The sequence below is a fragment of the Pinus tabuliformis genome, chromosome J, assembly GCF_031772625.1.
Source record: "Pinus tabuliformis cultivar Carrire ecotype Pingquan chromosome J, CPIR1, whole genome shotgun sequence".
Classification (NCBI taxonomy): Eukaryota; Viridiplantae; Streptophyta; class Pinopsida; order Pinales; family Pinaceae; genus Pinus; species Pinus tabuliformis.
The window spans coordinates 915285690-915309056 of NC_142295.1; the positions used below are offsets into that span (position 1 = coordinate 915285690).

General features: G+C 41.0%; 1 protein-coding gene across 1 annotated transcript in view; it reads left to right on the forward strand.

The window, feature by feature from the left end:
- The window catches only part of LOC149229730 (heat shock 70 kDa protein 14-like), a 162145-nt gene that overhangs the window by 31725 nt on the left and 107053 nt on the right, over nucleotides 1-23367 (forward strand). The window contains exons 3-4 of the mRNA XM_089378716.1: nucleotides 19722-19817; nucleotides 20105-20284. Of these exons, the coding sequence (XP_089234842.1) occupies nucleotides 19722-19817; nucleotides 20105-20284 (276 nt within the window). The remainder of the gene's footprint in view (nucleotides 1-19721; nucleotides 19818-20104; nucleotides 20285-23367) is intronic.

Below are 23367 nucleotides of genomic sequence, written 5' to 3' on the forward strand. Positions count from 1 at the left end.
TCAACTAAATAAGATCGATTAATTTCGGATAGGAAAGGTCCACTTTCCAAATCTCCATCAAATTTCAATACCAGAGTAGCTTATATATTCATAAGCCAATGGGTCAGGTTCACTTACTTCTCCTCCGTTTTTTCCACTTCTTTTGAAGACTGGTAATTTGAAATTACTAGGTATCCATAATACCTCTGATATGTTCAAAATTGACAAAGATCGAGGAAACTATATACTGATCCTATAGTAGCAGGATGAAGAAGACTATTATTGATAAAAATATAGTGGTCCTCCCCCCATATTAGTTGTGAGACTCCGTCATAACAAATGTTTTGCCTGAAACCTATCATGACAGATAATTTTCGTCCCTGAAAAAGGGTTTTCATCTTGAAAAGATGTGGATCATACGATGAGAAATGGACACCCGAGCCTTCTTTCTTCGTCGGAAACATGAGCCCTTTATTGGACTTGAACCGATGACTTACGCCTTACCATGGCATTACTCTACCGCTGAGTTAAAAGGGCCCCCTCGTCATATATGAATGAGTGAGTCTACTATGGTAGATTATATAATACAATTAGCCACCAAGAGAAGTTATAGGCATAGGTCCACATAAATCAAAATGTATAAGCTGAGGTACTTGACTGGGTCTACTTTTGCTTAAAGCAAATGGTCCTTTGGCTTGCTTTCCACTAGCGCATCCTTAGCAAACTCCATAATGGTCTTCTCTAATCTCCGACATTTGAGAAACCATCTTTCTCACATGAGGTAATGCTTTATAGAGCAGATGAGCGAACCTTTGGTGCTAAAGTTCACTTTGATGATTGCTGTTATGGATCAACATATGAATTGGTCTTCCATTGATTTTGTCCAAGCGTTCACATCTTGATCCTAGAGTGAAAGTATCTCTCATGCTAGATCTCATTGGCCAAGTGAGAACTTTACCATTTATGAAAGTAACTTTATCTTCTAAAGCAAAAATGGATACAAGATTCTTTTTCAAAGCATATACCAATGTTGCACAACTCGCACTCGTATAAGACTCGTCATGGCACTCGAGAACGATCCTTATAAGACCCGTATAAGACTCGTCAAAATACAAAAAAAAAACTTAAAATGTGGTAAATTTTAAGCACAAAAAAGAAACTAATGATAATTCCAATCCTTATAAGTTATAAAAACCACAATATATGCAATAATTCATAACATCATCTCATATCTATAAAAGTACAACATAGCATATTCAATTTTTGTAAGTAAAACATTTAGATACTGAATAAGAAAGGACTCATGATTCCATAATCAAAATAAAAAATGTCAGCAAGTTCAAAATTCAAATACATATGTCATAAATGATAAATGATTGTCTCATAACAATCTTGAGTCTCATCACTCATGGACGACCACACCTAAAATAAGCCCTCGTGGAGCTATAGTGGTAACATCAGAAGATTGAAGCCACTGTGAGGCAGGTGTATTTGGAGTCTCCATTTGAGATGGAAAACTAGAGAGATCCTCAGTCTCTTCATCAAGCCAACTCAAATCAGGGGCCTCCTCCTCCACAACCCAATCAAACTCTAAATCAATAGTATCCAATAAATTTGGATCTGTATCCGTTGGTTGCACTTGTTTTGTGAGCATTGGAAGGTTGTAGTAGATGAAAACCAACTTCTTCAGCCTCTCATGCTCCAACCTGTTTCTCTTTTTGCTGTGGATGTGCTCAAACATTGACCAATTGCGCTCACAGGAAGAAGCACTGTAGGGTTGACACAGAACAGTGATGGCAAATTCTTGTATTTGTGGAGCCTCAGTGCACAATCTATCCACCAATGAGCTGTTAAAAAAAACAAAGATTATCAGTTTGCAATGCCAAACATAAGAGAACTAGCAAAATTACAAGCTAATTTCTAACAATGTGCACTCACAAGGCATTTTCTTGTCCTTGAGACGTTGGCTTGAGCTGAATCCAAACACACCAGATGCTTCCTTGTACATATCTTCTTGTAAGTTTGTCCTAAATATCTAGATTCTGGAACATCTTCTCAATGCATATCATGACACCTCTCATCACCTCGGGATCTCTTTGAATGCTAGACCCCTCATTATAGAGTAAGCTCGGATTGAGATATGCTCCTGTTGCATGCAATGTTGGATGTAGTTGCCTGTCCCACCTGGAATCAATAATTTGCCATATAGGGAGATATTTAGATTCATTTCCCTTATAGAAAGCCTTGATGGCCTCTTTGGCCATGTCCATGCCCTCATAAATATATTCCATTACAGGTTTCTCTCCATTGCAGGCTTCTCTCCATCCATCAACCTCAAGACTTTCACAAGGGGCTCAGTGAAACTGACAATCTCAGTCACTTTGTCCCACAAACTATCAACAAAGACAAATGTTTTCACAAACATTGCTTATGGTTTTGTGCTATCTTTCCAGAATACCCATTGCTGGCTACAAAACATTCTTCTCAAAGCTTGGTACTCATACAAAAGGCTTTGGAGGGAAAGAAAGTTTGTAGCAAACTGTGTGACAACTGGGCGACTAAGCTCACCCTGTGTGAATTCCCTCATAAAGTTCAACACAGAAGCATGATTATAAATATACTTGGTAATATGCTTGCATTCTTGCACAACATCTTGCACCTATTCCAACTTCCCAATGTCCTCTAGCATCAAGTCTATGCAATGGGCAGCGCATGGAGTCCAAAAAATGGTGGGATATTTGGCACAAAGCAACCTTCCAGCTGCCACATAATTCGCTACATTGTCCATGATTACTTGGACAACATTTGCAACCCCAACTTCCTCCACCACATTAGCCAACAATGAAAAAATCAAATGTGCATCTTTTACATTGGCAGATGCATCACTGGATTTTAGGAACATGGTTCCTTTAGGGCAAGCTACAACACAATTTATTATTTTTCTAACCCTCTGATCTGTCCACCCATCAGACATAAGTGTACAACCTGTAAATTTCCATGAGCTTTTAATGCTCTCCAATTGTTCCTTGACACACTCAAGCTCCTTATTTAGCTCTTCCCCCTAAGTGCATTATAAGATGGGGCTTTGTATCCAGGCCAACACATGCAATGGCATCCACCATGGGCTGATAAAAATAAGACTTTGCATAGTTGAATGAAAGATTGTTATGGTACCAAAACCTCCTCACTGCCTGATCCAAAATGGATCTTGGATAGACTCCTAAGTCTAAGTGGTCCTCATAGAGGAAAAATGAAAGTCCAAGGAAGTTCCTGGAAATAGCCCCATTGCAGAGATCTTTTTCTTCTGAATCTACTGCAATTTGAATGGGCTAAAATGGACTTAGGATGCAGAAGTTATTGCATGCAGAAGATGCCCAGTGTCTTTGAAAAAAGAGGCAAAACCCCTTAAAAATGGCAAAAAACCTTTAAAAAGTGAAATTGCATCGGAAAAAGGGCAAGGGCCGGATTTACGCGAAGGCGAAGGAAACTCCGATCCGTCGATCCGATCGATCGAATCGGAGGCAGACAGAGATGCGATATCGAGACCTGGATCTGCCGATCATGCGATCGCAATGGGAGTTACACAGAGGAGCGGCTACATATATATATATATATATATATATGCGTGATGCGATAACCAGACTCGATAAAGCAATAAACGATATTCCATAAAATTTGAGTTCCGTCAACGACCGTTTTCTATGTATTTTCGCATATTTCGTTTAATAAACAAAAAGCGAAGGACATCGTCGATGCGATGAAAACCAGACCCAAAAGGGTTTGAAAATGGAAATATATATTGTTTCAAGTCTGCATGAAGCCATTTTTGTGTTATTTCCAATGTTTTAACGTATTTTTCCAATGCAAAGGAAATCCACAAAACAAGCGGGATTTCGGGAGGAACAAAGCGGTAAGTGGTCTGGGCCGGGCTCCGCCCGAGCCTATACGTTGCCTGCCACGTGTCCAAGCTGAGCAGAGAGAAAACCACCCTCATCGGGCAGTTAACCTCCGTACAGAAGGGACGCCCGAAATAGACCACAGCCGTTGGATCTGGATCTCCTAGATCAATGGTGGAGATCTGATATCGCTACAAAGGCGGACTCGATAGGAGTTATAAAACAGATTCATAATATTTCAAATCCGATGAAGAGTGTGTAGGAGGATTTTTCGTGTTTTTGCAGAGTTTCTTTGTGTTAACAGAAAACGACTGTTTCCAAGGATTTCAAGCGTCGATGGTTCCATTCCGTTACAGCACAGGTGGCCACTATCCCCGAGGGCGTTTAGCAATGATTGCTAACGCTCAGAGAGGGGATTTGAGTGGACAAAGGTTGGAAGACAGAGAGCCGAAAAGGGAAAATGAACAGGCAGCGTTGATTTCGCTTAAAAGCCATGAGTGTCAGGAACATTGGTGGTTGTTGTTGTTGGTTGTGGTTGGTTGTTGGGGCTTTGCTGTTGAAAGTGAAGCCAAAGCAGGAAGCTAAGGCGAAGGAGGTAGCGTAGAAGCAAAAAGAGCAGTCGAGGGAGTCACTTGGAAATCAAGTGAAAAGCCAAGAGGGCTGTAAACTGATAGAGAGCAGAAAGGAGCCAGAGCCAAAGAGCAAGAGTCAAAGCTAGAGCTGAAGAGCCAGAGTTAGTGCCAAGAGCCAGAACCAAGAGCCAAGAGCTAGAGCTTCAGGAGCCAGGGGATAAAATGGTGTCTGAACCCATTGTTTCTTTGTAAAACATCAGGAGTTGAGCCAGGAGCTTGTAAAAAGGATTTATACCATAATCCTAGAGAGCTTAGTTGAGTTGACTAGAGCTCACGGAGATGTAGCTCAAGGAGATCAACAAATACCATTGAGACCAGTTCGATGATGCCAAACAATACATCAATTCGCAGGTTATCAAAGCATCAAAGGGACCAACTCTAGACAACTCTTGAGCAAGGTGCCCCTAACACATCCAACTATCTCCAAGTGTTGTAGGAGTGGCCAAAGACATATTCAGAGTTTCTTCTTTTCAACCTCGGATGTTAAGAGTATCCCTCACTTATACATCCCCCCCCCACAATCATATGGTCAAATCCACTGCTAGCTCCAGGGGACTTTGACAACGAACTTGTAAGCAGTTCCCATCATTCATTAGACTCAAGAGCCCCTGACATCTCCAGATTCACTGCCAGACCTTAGCATCTCACTCATTCCTTTTTAGAAAACCATTATTATTCTGTATCGTGTCGATTATTGAGTATTTTGTATTCTACCAAGGTCTCTTATATACATGTCGCAACAGCACTACCATTGGTTTCTTTCTCTCTATATGTTATGTTTAACATTTTTTTAGTAGATGCACTTGGACTCCCACATTGTAGTCATACTGATTGTACTCCTCTTCAGTCCCATTGACCTACTTTTGTGGTCATCAAATGGACATTAATAAATTTACTTACTCACTAACAAGGTACCATCAATGAAATGCTGAGAAATGCCAAAAAGTTTCCCCGGAAGGTTTTAAACAATGTATTAGCTTGTTGAGCTAGCTTGAGTGGTTGAGTTCTGTGAGCTTTATGAAGGCCTCTATTGCATGCCTCACTCAATGTCGCTTCCAAATTAGGTACCATAATCACTACCAATAGATAACCATTAGGTACCATCCGCGAAATGCATGGAACTAGTGGGGGTTTTCTTGCTAGGTTTTCCTTAAAAAAACCTAGCATTACACAAGAAATTGTCCCTAACCTTGAGGGACACGTCCCTTGCATTTCCCCATACCCAAGGAATTGAGAACTACAAGGGGAAGTCCTTGTTTGAAGGGGATGTCCCTAGGGACATGGAGGAAGTCCCCCACATTCCCTAAACATTTGCCACTAGAAATGAGGCGATATTGGGTACGTCCCTTGATACTTCCTAGGATGTTTGTATGCCCCCTACCCAAATTGACACACACATGGCACTAGTTCTCCAAGAAAAACATTCACTTAGTGGTTCAACATTCAAACTTCAAACCATGACAAATATTATCTATTTAAAATTTCAATGCATCTCAGAATATTATGTAATATGTTTTCATAATGGGGGCATGAGTTAAGGCCTAAGTTAAGACGGTATAGGAGCCACATGGTTAACGTTGCATCAACCCTCAAAGCCCCACCAAAACATTCTTCCTACGTCCTTTCTTGAGGACTCGCCCTATTTGGTGCTTAGTGCTCACACACTTGGATCTGTGGATCAAAAGCAGTGTTGTTGAACAAACTACATAATTATGTTGGTCCTATGTGGGTGGATTTCCACAACCTACCCACGCAATTCTAGCCTTTCCTTAAGCGATGAACCTCCCAAAAAAATTTAACCCCAAATCATATAGGTGAGTGTGAATGAGAGTTACCATATCTAAATATCCCATTGAAATTTTCATAATCCCAATAAGGGATAGATGATCAAGCAAACTATGAGATACATAAATTTTCCCAACACTTGCTTTCATTGCTGAAGACCAAACCATAAAATACATGGCTATCCTTTAATGGTTAAGCCAAACTCACCAATTGCAAGTGCTAGTGAAGCTATTCAAACCTAGGCTCATTCAATGTCTCAAGGAAATAATGAATGTAAAGGCAATTGGGTTCAAGTTATTCTAAAAAACAACTAGAACAATAAGATAGTTGCAGCTCCAAAGGCTCATCCTACCAAGCATGCAACTCCCAGGATGTTTGGAACCATGAAATGCATGGCCTCAAGCACCAAGAAGCAGGTGGTGCACCATTCCCAAGCCTCCTGTCAAGGAGGGGGCAAGAGAGTGTGCTCCCCACCACCTCTTTTGAATCCCTAAGCAACCTAAAACCCTAAGAAATCCCTAAATAAGCCCAAGGTTTTCTAAAAGATTCATTCCATCCTTTTGCCATGGAAGGCATAATGACTTCAAATTCCTAGTAGGTCCTAGTGAAGCTATTCAAACCTAGGCTCATTCAATGTCTCAAGGAAATAATGAATGTAATGGCAATTGGGTTCAAGTTGTTTAGTTGTAATGTGGCTCCTACACCTTAAATTAGGCCTTAACTCATGCCCCCATTATGAAAACATATTACATAATATTCTGAGATGCATTGAAATTTTAAATAGATAATATTTGTCATGGTTTGAAGTTTGAATGTTGAACCACTAAGTGAATGTTTTTCTTGGAGAACTAGTGCCATGTGCGTGTCAATTTGGGTAGGGGGCATACAAACATCCTAGAAAGTATCAAGGGACGTACCCAATATCGCCTCATTTCTAGTGGCAAATGTTTAGGGAATGTGGGGGACTTCCTCCATGTCCCTAGGGACATCCCCTTCAAACAAGGACTTCCCCTTGTAGTTCTCAATTCCTTGGGTATGGGGAAACGCAAGGGACGTGTCCCTCAAGGTTAGGGACAATTTCTTGTGTAATGCTAGGTTTTTTTAAGGAAAACCTAGCAAGAAAACCCCCACTAGTTCCTTGCGTTTCGCGGATGGTACCTAATGGTTATCTGTTGGCAGTGATTATGGTACCTAATTTGGAAGCGACATTGAGTGAGGCATGCAATAGAGGCCTTCACAAAGCTCACAGAACTCAACCACTCAAGCTAGCTCAACAAGCTAATACATTGTTTAAAACCTTCCGGGGAAACTTTTTGGCATTTCTCAGCATTTCATTGATGGTACCTTGTTAGTGAGTAAGTAAATTTATTAATGTCCATTTGATGACCACAAAAGTAGGTCAATGGGACTGAAGAGGAGTACAATCAGTATGACTACAATGTGGGAGTCCAAGTGCATCTACTAAAAAAATGTTAAACATAACATATAGAGAGAAAGAAACCAATGCTAGTGCTGTTGCGACATGTATATAAGAGACCTTGGTAGAATACAAAATACTCAATAGTCGACACGATACAGAATAATAATGGTTTTCTAAAAAGGAATGAGTGAGATGCTAAGGTCTGGCAGTGAATCTGGAGATGTCAGGGGCTCTTGAGTCTAATGAATGATGGGAACTGCTTACAAGTTCGTTGTCAAAGTCCCCTGGAGCTAGCAGTGGATTTGACCATATGATTGTGGGGGGGATGTATAAGTGAGGGATACTCTTAACATCCGAGGTTGAAAAGAAGAAAATCTGAATATGTCTTTGGCCACTCCTACAACACTGGGAGATAGTTGGATGTGTTAGGGGCACCTTGCTCAAGAGTTGTCTAGAGTTGGTCCCTTTGATGCTTTGATAACTTGCGAATTGATGTATTGTTTGGCATAATCGAACTGGTCTCAATGGTATTTGTTGATCTCCCCAATTACCTCATACTTTCATGTGGATTCATTAGACCAAGGCCACAAGCGACAAGCAAAGGTTCAGAATACTCTAGACAATAGAAAGGTGAGGCAAAAATTGTGCCGGGAGAGCAGCGCAACAGCCAAGGAGGGTGACACAGAGCCAGCAAGGGCTCACGCAGGGCCACACAGAGGTTGCCAAGTGCTGTGCAGAGCACCAGAGGGGCCTGCGCAGTTGACTCAAAGGCTCCCAGAGCTGACGCAAGGCCTCCTGGGGTTGAAGCAGGCCTAGAAAGGCTGACGCAGGGCTAGCTTGAGACAGAGAGGGGCTGACGCAGTCCAGTTTAGGCAGATGCTGGGGTTGCAGAGCAATTTTGTGCTGAGGAGCTGCCGGAAGGAGTTTCTGGGGTTTCAGACAGGAGATTTCTCTCAAACTGTGAGGTATCACTGCTAAGGAAATTCTCTGTTGGGTAGGCCAGTTTCGCCACCCAGATTGTACTCTGATATTGCTTAATATGAAAACCCTTAGATAGCTGCATCGGTTTTCCCGCAATGGGTTTTCCGGGGACATTGGTCCAAAAATAATGGTGTCATGTGGTGTGTTTGTTCTTGTTTCTTTTAGTTGCTGATCTATAATATGTTGAGCATGCACTAGTGTTTATTTCAGTATTTACTTTGTAAATAACTTGTTAAAGAAAAATAACAAGTAGGTAGGAATAAATCATAAAAAGTGCATGAAGGGTTTCTAAACTAAGTAAATTTAGAAACTTCAACATGGTATCAGAGCGTGATTGCAGATCACAGGAGGACTAAAAGACATCAGCTGAGCAGAGCAATAGCACCAGAAAACAACTGCCCTAAGGTGACAAAAGTTGTTTCTAGCAGCGCAAAATCCAAGGAAGTGTGACTAGAGCCAGCTAGAGCCACGCAGAGGAAGCCATGAATTGCACAGAGCCTCAGAGAGGCCAGCGTTGCTGACGTAGAAGGCTAGAGAGCTGACGCAGACCCATCTGGGGTGACTCAGAGCCAGCGTGGGGCAGAGAGGGGCTGACACAGTTCTCAGATAGGTAGTTGCTGGAGTCTAGAAGGCTGCAGAAATATTGCAGAGTGGAGCTGGTGAGGTACTTTTGTCAGAACAATACCTGACAGAGCAAGGCCAGAGGAGTTGTTACTGAGGGTTTCTAGCCGAGGAATCCGGATCAGCAGTGCAGTTGCACAAGACGATCAAAGTAGGGGGCATCTCGACAAGCGGTAGAAGGATTTCGAATAGGGAAATCAGGACTCAGAGGGAGTCCAGAAGAGAACTTCCAGACGGGAAGTAGAGACTCAGAGGAGTCGAACAGAGAACTTCCAGGAGGGAAGTAGAGGAGCATCATGGCACTACACAGGGTAAGAGACCAGGATAGACTGGACGGAGCATCGAACTTCGCAGTCTGGAAGGCCAAAATCTTATCAGTGCTTGACAGGAATCGTGTCAAGAACTTCGCCTTGAAGGTTATAGCTGTCCTAGTCGACCCCAATGATAATGACAAGTATGAGGAGGCAATGGCGAAGGCCAAGTGCATTATCCTTGACAGGGTCAAGGATTATGTGGTACCACATATGGTCGAGAAGGAAACGACAATTGAGATGTGGGAGGCTTTCAAGAACCTGTACCAGCATACTTCTGTGTAGAGAAGAATGCTGCTCGAGAACCAGATGAGGTCATATCAGATGAAGAAGGGTTAAACGGTTGATTCCTTCCTCGGAGGACTGAATGAGATCCGAGATCAGTTGACTGCTATAGGAGCGACACCAGATCAAGAGCTTATGGTGAGGACAACCTTGAATGTTGTCTAAGAAGAGTGGGAAGTGTTTGTCTAGAGCATCCTGGGCAGAGGGACTCTCCTACCTTGGGACGAGCTGTGGGCAGCTCTTTGCCAGGAAGAGATCAGACGACAGTCAAAGACAGGTAGCAGCAGCAAAGGGATCAAGGTCAAGCAGGAGGAGGAGGATGTGGCCCTAACATCTGAGGGAAAGCAGGAGAAGCGGAAGAAGAAAGATCTCTCCAAGGTCAAGTGCTTCCACTGTGGGGATAAGGGTCACTATGCGACCCAGTGCCCAAGGAAGAAGAGTAAGGGAGAGTCTTCCGAGACTAAGGCAACGCCAACATGGGCAGAGAAGGAAGCTTTGATAGACGATGAGTATGCCATGAGTGCACACACGCCACTTGAGCGGAAGTGGGGAGACATCGAGCTGTAGTCAGGCGGACTACAAGTGATGAGGGGCAGGATCCTTGAGGTACCTAGCCTCTTGGATTAGACCTTCCTACGGGAGCCCCAACGAGGAGTAGTAGGACTGGCTGAGTGGGTAGAGACGGATGCGATGGAGCGATAGAGAGAGCTACAGTGCAAGAGTTCGAAGACAATGCAGAGCTAGCAGGCTGCAGCAGTGCGAGAGGCACATGAGTATTGCACTAGTGTAGGATGGCACGGAGAGGTGTGCAATGGTGTGAGATGCAGGAGAGTTGTTGCAGCAGCGCAGAGGTCAGAGAGGGAGCACTTGTTAGCGACAGAGAGAGCTTCAGCATCAGTGGGTGTATCTAGCCCAACAGGGAGGTCAGTTGGGAGATCAGTTACTTACTTCTCAGTAACTGTTATGAAACCAGCTCACAAAAAGATAGAAATGATAGATCAACGCCTTAGAATTCAGCCTTTTCGAGGGGGAAACCTCCTTTACATTACACAAATGAACAATTTTTCGATGATACAAATGACAAGACCTCCTTTCTATATATAGGAGTCTAAGGGGTCATAATATAATAAGAGCTGACATAACAATAATAATGTAAGGGCACAATAATAACAATAGTGTGCTTCTATGGGGCACAATAGTAACAATATGGGGACTACATGGGTACAACAATGTAATAAGGGGGTTGTACTAATAACAATATGGGGTTACACTGGTAGTATAGGGGCCTAACATGCCCCTCTCCTTCAAAAAGTGTTGTCCTCAATGCTTGAGTAGTTCTTGATGCTTCTGTAGAAAATTCTTGTCCTCCCATGTGGAATCTTCAGCGGGTAAGTTCTTCCACTTGATGAGATACTTTGAAATTGGTCGATTTCATAGCTGTCGGGTTCTTGATTCTGTGACTGCTCCAGGTTCCAATATGATTTTTCCTTCCTCTTCAAGTTCTGGCAATATTTTTTGAATTGAGATCTTTTGCGACTTTTGAATGAGTGGCCACACTTATCGTCCTTCTTCCATTCATCCTTTGCTTCGTTTATCCAATCTGGTTGGATAATAGAAATAGCACAAAACAATGCTTCCACATCCTCATCCTTTCTTGAGAGTGCATCTGCAACAAAATTTTGCTTCCCTTTTCTATAGATGATGTCAAAGTCATAATCCAACATATTTGTGACCCATTTTTTCTATTCTTCTAAAGATAATATTTGTTCTAAAAAGTATCTAAGACTATCATGATCCATTTTTACCTTGAAGTGTCTTCCCATTGGGTAAGGTCGCCATTTCTTAAGTGCATGTAGTATTGCCAACATTTCCTTCTCATAAATAGCTTGCTTGAGATGTAGTCGTAAAATTACCCAATCACCTACATCAAAACATTTTTCACTACGATGTTGATCTACTTGTTGTTTCATTCGATTCTGCACCAAAGTGGCGTTATCCTTTAAAAGTTGGAGAATTTGTTGTTGATGCTCGATGTGATCTTTCACTGCTTGAACCTTTTTCTTCTTGATATGTCCTTCTATCTTTAGAGTTTGAGGAGTGGTAATTTCTTCCAAGGCTTTACAAGATATGGTCGGATTCATTTCTTGATGCTCGATGTGATTTTTCACTTTTTGAACATTTTTCTTCTTGATATGTCCTTCTATCTTGATAGTTTGAGGAGTGGTAATTCCGGCCAATGCATTACAAGATATGGTTGGATTCATTTCTTCTTTCTCGATGTGATCTTTCACTTCTTGAACCTTTTTCTTCTTGATATGTCTTTCTATCTTAATAGTTTGAGGAGTAGTAATTCTTTCGAATGCTTTACAAGATATGGTCAGATTCATTTCTTCTTTCTTGATGTGATCTTTCACTTCTTGAACCTTTTTCTTCTTGATATGTCCTTCTATCTTCAGAGTTTGAGGAGTGGTAATTCTTGCCAATGCTTTACAAGATATGGTCGGATTCATTCTTCTTTCTCTGGGGTTGGGTCTTGGCGTATATCCTCTTTTTTTGATATTTTTTGATCATTTTCTTCCTCCTCTTCATACTCTATGTAAAATAATTTCTTCTCAGCACACTTATGACCTTTAGTGCATTGGCTATCACAATTGTAACAAAGCCCTTTTTCTCTTTTTTCTTCCAATTGTTGTGGTGTAACCCTTGTGGGTTGTGGAAGGCTAGGAGAAACAACACTTCCATCTTTATAGTTGTGAGGGGTAGAATTCCTTGTTGCCATAATTTTTCTTTCCACTCTGTAACAAAACCCTTTTTCTATTTTTTCTTCCAATTGTTGTGGTGTTGCTCTAAAAAAGGTGTTGCTCTTTGTATTCTCATAATGTGCTATAATTTCCTCCGTGAAAATTGACCATGTAACAAGTTGTTTACAAGAACAAAGCCCTTTATACAATAAAAATTGATCTTGTTCTAAATATGAAGATGTAATACATACCTTTTGTAATAGTGGTACACCATGTATATCAAAATATTTCTCCATCTGTAGTATCCAATTTACCGGATCCTTGCCATCAAACTTCATCATCTCGCTTTTTCTTGATTTTAGGAGCTTGATCTTGAAACAACTGTAACTATGCACTTTCAGATCTTTAAGTTCTGAAATTGTGACTTGCAGTAGCCCTTTGCGTCCTCTTTCCAATGCCACCAGTCTGATCGAATTTAGATTATCCAAGAAAGAGTTATGCACAATCTCCCAAGATCACCTGATTATATACTTTTTTAGAAGAGCGAACTTGTATGAAGTGCCACGTGTCACTGTTTTGACCTTAGGATCTGAAAAATATACACAGGAAACTACCGTTCGTTCGCTTTCCGTAACTTCTTACAAAATTTCACTCTGATGCTCAAAACAAAAGTTATGACTATTTTACCCAGGTCACCTGTTTGGAATGTAATTCGGGAGTCTGCAAAAAGGCCAACTTTCTCAGATCGTATATCCGTAAATATAGCACGAAAAGCTCTGAAATTCAGTCCCGAGGTTCAGAACGATTTCACCCGAAATAGGTTTTTTTTTTAGCGTTTGAAACGTCGCAAAAAAAAAAATTATAGCGGAAATGCTACGATGACTTGTTTGGAGCAGCGAAACCCTATAATCCACAGCTCTGATACCAAATGTTATGAAACCAGCTCACAAAAAGATAGAAAAGATAGATCAACGCCTTAGAATTCAGCCTCTTCGAGGGGGCAACCTCTTTTACATTACACAAATGAACAATTCTTCGATGATACAAATGACAAGACTTCCTTTCTATATATAGGAGTCTAAGGGGTCATAATATAATCAGAGCCGACATAACAATAATAATGTAAGGGCACAATAATAACAATAGTGGGCTTCTATGGGGCACAATAGTAACAATATGGGGACTACATGGGTACAACAATATAATAAGGGGGTTGTACTAATAACAATAAGGGGTTACACTAGTAGTATAGGGGCCTAACAGTAACTGAGTTGCAGTGCATCAATGGGCAGCGCGATGCAGCTTGATGAGAGGAGGTGCAGTGCGGATGCAGTGCTAGGAGAAAAGACCAACAACAACATGGATGCAGAGGGAGTTGTAGTACAGATGCAACAGTGGCAATGGCAGAACCATGGGCAGCAGTACAGGAGGTAGTAGTGCAGAGGATGTTGGGCATGAAGGCTTAGCATCAGCACAGGTATTGATGCCAGATGATTAGAGTAATACTCAGTGAGGAGTATTGCTAGAGCACAGTCCTCGCTAAGTGGGAGTGTTGATTTGGGGTAGCAGCGGATGTGCTCTAGCCATGAAATTTGGTGGAGAGGTTGGGGCACAAGAGATCTCTAATAGCTAGAAAGGGTTTGGGCTGATTCTAAACAGATCAAGAGATATTAAAATAATTAATATTTTTAATAGTCCCTAAGTCTAAACTTAGGGAAAATAAAATATTAACGTGTATTAATATGAATCTGTGTTAGAATGGTCCAAAAGACATGGATCAAGCGAGATCTAATCTTAGCCGTTGATTAGGGACTTAATCTCGGCCATTGAGATGTCAACAGGAAAGTTATAAGAGGAGGCTTGAGGGTCACTTGGAGAGTATACCAGATGATCAGTCATTCTATTCTCGAAAGTGGGGTTTGCTAAGAGAGATAGAATCAATGATTGGTAGAGCAATTGAGGGGCATTGTATATAGAGAAATAGAGAAGGCAGAGATTGTGTCGGGAGAGTAGCGCAACAGCCAAGGAGGGTGACACAGAGCTAGCAAGGGCTCACGCAGGGCCACACAGAGGCAGCGAAGTGCTGTGCAGAGCACTAGAGGGGCCAGCACAGCTGATGCAGAGGCTCCCATAGCTGACGCAGGGCCTCTTGGGGCTGACGCAAGCCTAGAAAGGCTGACGCAGGGTCAGCGTGAGACAGAGAGGGGCTGACGCATTCCAGTTTAGGCAGACGCCGGGGTTGCAAAGTAGCTTTGTGCTGAGGAGCTGTCGGAAGGATTTTCCGGGGTTTCAACCAGGAGATTTCTCTCAAACTGTGAGGTATAGTTGCTAAGGAAATTCTCTGTTGGGTAGGCTAGTTTTGGCACCCAGATTGTACTCTGATATTGCTTAATAAGAAAACTCTCAGATCGCTGCATCGGTTTTCCCGCATGGGGTTTTTCCGGGGACATTGGTCCAAAAATAATGGTGTCATGTGGTGTGTTTGTTCTTGTTTCTTTTAGTTGCTGATCTGAAACATGTTGAGCATGCACTGGTGTTTATTTTCAGTATTTACTTTGTAAATAACTTGTTAAAGAAAAATAACAAGTAGGTAGGAATAAATCAGAAAAAGTCCATGAAGGGTTTCTAACTAAGTTGCACGAAACGGGTACGAGTTTCCGAAACGGGCACGGGTACGAAACGTGACCCCCCCAAATTTTGGAAACGGGGAAATGCAATATATATATATATATATATATATATATATATATATATATATATATATATTAGGACATTTAAGAAATATGTGCAATCATAAAGCATATATGATACATTCTAATTTATTACATTATGATTAAATTGTCAATTGTCAATGCATAAACTATAATTCTCTAAATTTACATCACATTTACTCATGAATGATCACATAATGAAAATAGCAATATCCAAAATCAGCCACAAGAAATTTCTAATTTCTTGTCTCGTGCTTGATTGGGAGTCTCCTCCTACATAGTCGAATGACGTTAGTGCTCTTGATTAAATACAAGTTCCATACACTAGTACCCTACGTGCTCTTGATTATTGGGAGTCTCCCCTGCATAGAGGGCTTGGTTCTCTTGATTAAATACAAGTTCCATACCCCAGTACATGACAAAATCCAATGAAAACATTGCAATCCCCCCTATCCTGAAACACTGAAAAATAGATAAGTCTGCTGGATTTTGAGTGAGATCTAAAATTCTACTTTCTCCATATGAAATCCAATGAGGCGAAACCACTTTCAAACATCTTGAGTCATTTCATGGTAATGTTAAAAATTTAAGTAAAAGGATGAAAAATGAAAAATAAAGGAGAATGTCACTTTTACTTCTTAACATTACCATGAACTGCATATCAACATTAGAGCCATAGGCTTGAACATTAGGCTGCCCCACTCAAAAAATTCTCTTTTTTATAACTTGAGAGGCATTTAGAAGCATCCATAAGATATTTTAGTCTCCCAATAAAAAAATAGAAGCGAAAAAAAAAAATACAAGGAAAAGTCAAGTTAGAAGAGGAAACTCCACCGTACGGTCTGGAAACGCGTTTCCGGCCGTACTGGCCATGTTTCCTCATCGAGAAACAGGCCAGTACGGCCGGAAACGAGTTTCCAGGCCATACGGTACAAGTTTCCCTGTTTCCATTTCGTTTCCGGCCGGAAACGGACCCTTCTCCAACGTTTCCTGCAACTTAGGTTTCTAAACTAAGGAAATTTAGAAACTTCAACACAACCTTGTTTGACTTCGACGGTACTCTAGATGAAATTGGAAAGGCCATTTGCCATCTTGAGCCATCCCAAAATTAACTCATATTGTCTCATAATGGCTTCCAGAAGGGTCTTAGATATGCCATTGTTGCAAAGCCTTTGGAACAACGCCTCCCTCAGAACTATTTCAAATGCTTTTTGGAAGCCTACAAAGCAATTGTAGACCTTCGAAGAGTAATGACAAGCCTACTCAATAATGTCTTGGAGAGTGAATGTGTGATCAATTGTCTGGTAGTTTGGTCGGAAACTTGCTTGTCCTTGAGCCCTAAGATGACAACCCACCAATTCCTCAGAGAGCAATTGGTGTAAGATTGTGGCATAAATCTTGGAGAATGTATGACCCACCCTGATAGTTTGGTAGTTGTTCGGATCATAACTGCTCCTTAATTTGTGGAGTGGGTGAATAATGTGTCTTGGCCAGGAGGGTTAGCTTGAACACACCACATGGTTAAATAAATCTACAATATAGGACTCAAGAGACGGGATGCCACATTTATGGAATTCGTTGTGAAGCCCATCCTTGTCAACTGCTCTATTAGTACTTATGGCTCTGACTGCTCTCCTAATGTCCCTCTTAGAAAAGAGGTGGGATAAGGAGGGGGGTGGCAGGGGATGTAGATAATAGGTTGTTTAGGAATGTCGTAGAGGGAGGTTGTGTGAGATAATAATTAATGGGGATCGAGGTTAGGCGAGATGGTGTGGTGTTTAGAGAAAAGAGTATGCCATAAGGGCTTTCAGCGAGTGGCGAAGGGCCTCATGAAGTTCCCTTCAAAAAGAAAGAAAGGTTTGCTTTTTATGACGCAGAGTTGACGATAAGTTTTGTGTAGGTAGGGTGAAGAAGATGGGTCATGCTTGAGGGTGAGACGAAGTTGTTTATGAAGGGATTTGCATTCATTATCGAACTAGTGTTTCATGGGACATGATCTAGGGGGGGTTATGGTTGTGTTGACAAGTATAGTGGGGGTAGGAGTCCAGGGTTGCCTCCACGAGGGCAGTGAGAAGTATCTCATATTTGGTTGTGGTTGTGTTTAGTGACTTGAAGTGGGAAATGAAGGGGGGGGGGGGAGCAATTGCCTGAGGTAGGTGGTATAGGAGTTTGCATAATCTCTATCAAAAAGAAAGGTAGCATGGGGGATTTGCGGAATAGACTAGAGGGTGGGGGGATTGGAGAAGGTAGAGAAGGAAAGGGAGAAAGTGAGAAGGGCATGGTCTACTAGGGGGAGATGAGAGACTAAGTGGTGCTGGATATGTCAAAAAAGGTCTTGGTTGGCTGAGACATAGTCAACAACGTTGCCCCTCCCCCCCCCCCCCCCACAATGGGGGAAACATGTAAAGTCACCAGAATTTGGAAAGCAGGGAAGCCCGTTTATAATAAGAGACCATGGGATTCACCTAGGTGCAAGAAATGTCTCCTATAACCCGAGGGGTCCAACGCTATCCTATGAACCCCTATGAAGACTCATAGATTTTGGTTCTAACTCTTGGAGGCAAGGTGTGTCCTTTGCTTTGTTGTGCGGGGAAACCAAAGGTCTCTGGTATGAGCGCTAAAATCACCTAAAAGAATGACATCACCAAGAGTGGAGAAGTGGGAGATATTTATGTAAAGAGCCAAGAAAGGATTGCCCTCAAAGTCTGTGTGAAGTGCAAAGCGTGATGAAGCTAGGGGAAAGTAGTAAATTGCAATGCAGCTATTTGGAAGAAGGCACCTGCGCTGATGGAGCCGGACCCACAAAAATATGGCATGCTCATTGGATGACAACCAAGTGACCCTACTTTGGAGAGCATCGCATGTAAGACAAGCAACCCCACTTGATCCTTTGACGCTGTCAGATATTATCTCTTGACGACAAGACTATACCCATGGATCTTGGGTGGTGTCCGCATGGGGCTCGAATGCGTCTTTGTGAGAAAAAGGTCACACGATCAGATTGCATTGCGAAGCGTACCTGGTGAGGACCAACATGCACCATTTTAATTCCAACAGCCAATGGATATGGTGGGCTAACTGCTCTTACTCTGTCCCCCAATTGAATGAAACTATCATTTCTTCCAAGGGCAGGAGTATCTTGGAGGAGTTGAATCATGAATGATGGCTTTGAGATTCTGGGTTACTGCCCAATTTCCTTCCTTCTGTGCAGCCATGACTTGGTCCCGAGACAGCTTGAGTTCCACCTGCAGAGTTTTGGTGAGGTCAGCATCAAGGAATATCTTCTGTGCAAGTGGGAGCAATATTAGTCTTCTCTTGGCTCAGAGAGCTTTGAGTTGATCTTCTAGAGACTAGAAGCGGAGGAAGAGTGTGGAGTTGGGGCTTATCCACGCCTGATCAAGAATGATGTCCTTCAGATCCAAAGTGTCATGAAGGAAAGAGGTGCCCAACTGTAGGTGTTCAAAAGGAGCTACTGAAGGGGGCAGCCCATGTACTCTAAAGATTAAGCTCTCGAGCTTGGTGAAGGCATTCCTCATTAAATTTTGCTTGTAGTGAGTGGCAGTGGTTGTTCACTTAGAGGGAACACTTCAACCCAAGAATTAAGTTTTTGCTGCTGGATTTCTGTCTCCTGTTTAAGGAGGGCCTTCTGTGCTCTCATCTTATCTTGCAGATTTTTGATATTTGAGATCTCTATTTGGAATATGGGGGAGTCAATAATATGTTTTCCTGTTTTTTCATTTCTGAGACCAGCTGTTTGAGATCGATTACTTTGAATGGGGTTGTTTTTATCGTTCTCTATGAGATCCGTCCTCCGTAGCAGATTCTTAATCTGGGATGTCCAAAAGGGGAAATCCCGCCCCATGGTAATATCTGTGGGGCTATAAACCTGGCCACTGAGGGTGAATGGAGGGGAGCTTTCATTAATTGACCCAATCCTGGATGCTGAATTTGTGGCTCTTAACCTTACAGGGACGTTGAGTGAGGCAGGCAATAGAGGAAGCCATCCCAGGGGATTGACCTTGAGACCTCCTACATGAAGCTCAAAGCATTCAATCACTTACTGAGCTAACTGGGCTAGTGTGCAACCTTAGTTATGTTATGTGATGCTTATTTTTTCCTTCTCTGAAGGAAGGGTGTTAAAAAGGATTGTTTTGTGTTTTATATGTATTAGAAGTTAGAACTTAGAAGTTACGAGATGATTAATGGCAGATGAGAAGATCATTAATGGCATTCATTTAGTCCTGTCTGTGTCTTGCTTCTGCTTTGCTATATTTTGAAGTTTCTCAGTTTCTTATACAGTTAAGTTTCGGTGGAATAACAAGTTGGAATTTATGCAATATCTTTCTGTGTTTTGTGTAGATTGGTCCCTTCCAAGCATCCAAGCCTGAGAAATCAAAGATTAAAGTTATTCTTCAGTTAAATTTGCATGGCATCGTAACAGTTAATTCTGCTTCTGTAAGTTATTAGTTTCGAGTTTCTGCTGAATTATAATTTGTAACTATGTTTATATATTTAGTTTCTGTCTAATTAAAACAGTGTTTAGATGTTAAGGTTAGTTTCTGTCTATTTTTAATCTGTTTAGCTGCTAATGTTCAGATATTGAGGATGGCTTTGGCTTATTTTGTACCGATAATTAGATATTTAGGTTTGCTGTTCTGAAGGCATGTATATATTTAAGCAACTGCATTTGAGATGGGTGAATTTGTAGGCTTATCTGTGTATGCTAACCTCTTATGGTTCAGCTTATAGAAGAGGAGGGGGTGGAGTACCCTATTACATCTACGGTTGTGATGGAAACAGAAAAAAACAAGGATGGTGGAAGCATGCCTGATCCTTCTGCAGATGCAACAAAGAATAATGCTGTAAATGGTCATGGATCTACATCTCCTGCTGTTGATCACTCACAAGCAGAACTCACCAAGGTTGCTTTCTCTCTCTACATCTTTCTTTGTTTGACTACAAGATGCCTTGGTCTGTTCTTCGTTGGCAACCTCCATCTACATCCTATTATTGCAGATTGTCCTTTCTGACAAGTAATCTGTTGCGTCTATTTTGACAATATTAGATTTGAAAAAGGGTTTATTCCAGTCAAATACTGGCAGGGCAGGTCACATCAGTGTCACAATTTCATTTGCAGTTAAATTAAATCATTTCCATTTACTATTGTGTGTGGATTCTAAAGCCATGGAACAAAATGCACATGGTTGCAAGGGAACCTTCTTTCTATTCAACTAAAAGGAACTAGCGTCCCAACTTTTCAATACCTTTTTCCTTGTGTTAAGATACTAATAGTTGGTTATTGTTACCTTGATTTCAGTTCCGTTGAATGCATTAATCAGTTTTCTGACTTGCCAAGGTTTGGAAAAGAATGAACTACTATTTACAGTTGCAGCATCAAAAAGCAATCATTCCAACAAGTATGAAGCCACTCTTAATCACAAGAGAGGAAAAGAAATATAGGAATTCCAGATGCCATTAACCATGTGAAATTGAGAAAATATGTCTCTCTTGCCCAAGGTGGGCAAGTTGACAGAAGCCAAACCCTCTCATAACAATTCGTACAACTCTCCACAAATCAAACAACTGGCATGGAGACACAGATACAGAAAGGAAATGTTACAACTCCCTAACCCCTAGGATGATCCTACTAACTGTCAACTTGGTCAAATGTCACATCACTAACCTAGTAACTACTAACAATGAACATTACTAACATAATATTAAAGTACATTTTGATGGGCCACAGTATTCCAGCTATGGTTAATGCCACAGAATTGTGAGGGCACAGTTAAATTATCAATTTGGGTGTGTAAGCATTGAAATGCTATGCACTGTATGTAACGACAAGGTTCTATATTTGCTGAGATGTGCTCTATTACATCTTATGAATGTTTTTCAACAACTTATTCAATTAAACTAACTCATCAACAATAAAACCAGTGTGACAAATCATTGCATGGTGGTGGAGGAAAGTCTATTCTACAGTAAACCATTCAAAAACAGGAGATCTAGAACAATTCTGCACTCTGAATAAAGAAAACTAACTGCAGCAAACCATTTGATAGCAAGAGATCCAGAACAACCATTGCTGCACTCTGCATAAATAAACTATTCCAAGAAACGATTGAAAGAATGTTACAACCATTGAAGAAAATAAAACAACAAATAAACAATGGAAGAGTGGAAAGAAAACTAAAGCTATGGAATTGAAAATGCACGAACAGAGAAATATCATTAAACAAATCTAACTATGTAAAGTGGGGATTCAACCACTGGTTGCAGCAAGAATTTGAGTTCCTCAAACTGAATCATTATTCAACAGCAGAGAATATAGAACAAACAATTCAATCTTTATTATCCTAAATCCACAATTACAGTCTGATTTCTTGTACTGCAGAGCCGAACTCAAATGGGTTGAAAACTTGTAAGCTTATCCCAAGAGCTCTAACAAGGTGGACTGATTCCTAAAAATAACCAACTAACAGCTTCTGAACTAGCAACTTCTGGAAACAGTGGAACTATTATTTAGTTGGCGGCTGAAATATGCCCTAAAATTTCATGCTGCAGAATTCAGATGAATCCCGCAGCAACAGGATTTTCCCAACACACAGGATATTCTACATCTCTGCTGCAAACAGGATTTCTGCAGCCACCATTAATTCTGATGCTGCCTTTAACTGTCTTCAATGCACAGGGAATTCTGTAGCGAGTAGAAATTCTGTATATAAAGAAAATGAACATCAAGTACTTATATGTAAGCATAGAGCATTAGTGCCTTCAACAAATAATAATTATCAGCAGCTCATGCATTCCATTAAAAATTCCATAAAAACTATCCAATAGATACTTTGCAAGGGTTTATTAGATAAAATCCAGATGGATATAATAGGGTGGCACATGCAACATTCAGGGTATGGAATGGGATATTTAGGAGATCATAGAAGATGATGAGTGAAATGGTACAATTTTGAGGCTAATCACATGTCTTTTAAATACATAACCCCCAAACCACATAGAATGTATGGCGGCAAATTTTTGGGACAATCAACAAATTTCTAGGGCTTTTTCATTAATGCCCTCCTTTTTTACAGTTTTTTGGTATTTTCAGCAGAGTCAAGGGGATTTTCTTGCAGATTTGTGCCCTCTTTAGGGCAGCGTGCCTATTTTTTTCCTCGTTTTTCAGCCCAAATACTGCATTTTTAGGGAAGCTAAGTTCCGAACTAGGGTTTTCCAGCCCGATTTCGGGACATTGTCCATCTTTTAAGTTTTTCTGAACCCTCTTCACCACCAATGCCCTCCTCTTTTTCGTGATTTGTGGCATTTCTAGAGAATTGAAGGTTTCTTTTGACAGGTTGGTGCTCTTCTAAGGCAGCAAACCTTATCTTTCTCTCTGCTTCAACCAAAATTCACTGCTATTTTTTCTAATATTCTCCTATTTTTTAGGCTTATTTTGAAGACCTTAGCTGATAGCATTATCCTTGTAGACCATAGAGTTCAGAATTTCTTTTTTACGGCAGGGGGGCACACTTCTCATATTTGATTTGAAGGATTGCTTGCTGGTAGAATTTTTGGGTGTTTATAATTGATTTGAGAAGCCATAGACTAGTGGCATTTGCCCCAAGGGTTATGGAACTAGGGGTTTTGAATAGTGTTGCAAAAATAGCGATTGAAACGCGATTTTTTCCGCGTGGCGATATAATTGGCCAGTGTTATCAGCGATTGTTTTCCAAAAATGAAGAAATCACGATAAAATCTTAAAAATCGCCAAAAAATCATGAAAAAATCACCAAGATTTTTTCCAAAATGAAAAAATCATGATAAAATCGCCAAGAAATTGTGGATGTTTTAGATAGTAAAAAAATTGAAAAAAATGAAATTTTATTTTATTTATTTTAATTTTGCTGATTTTTACCAATTTTTCTCGATTTTTTACAATATTTTCCTTCTCTGGACCCTTGCCGATTTTATCCCGATTGTGATTTTCGCAACAATGGTTTTGAATCAT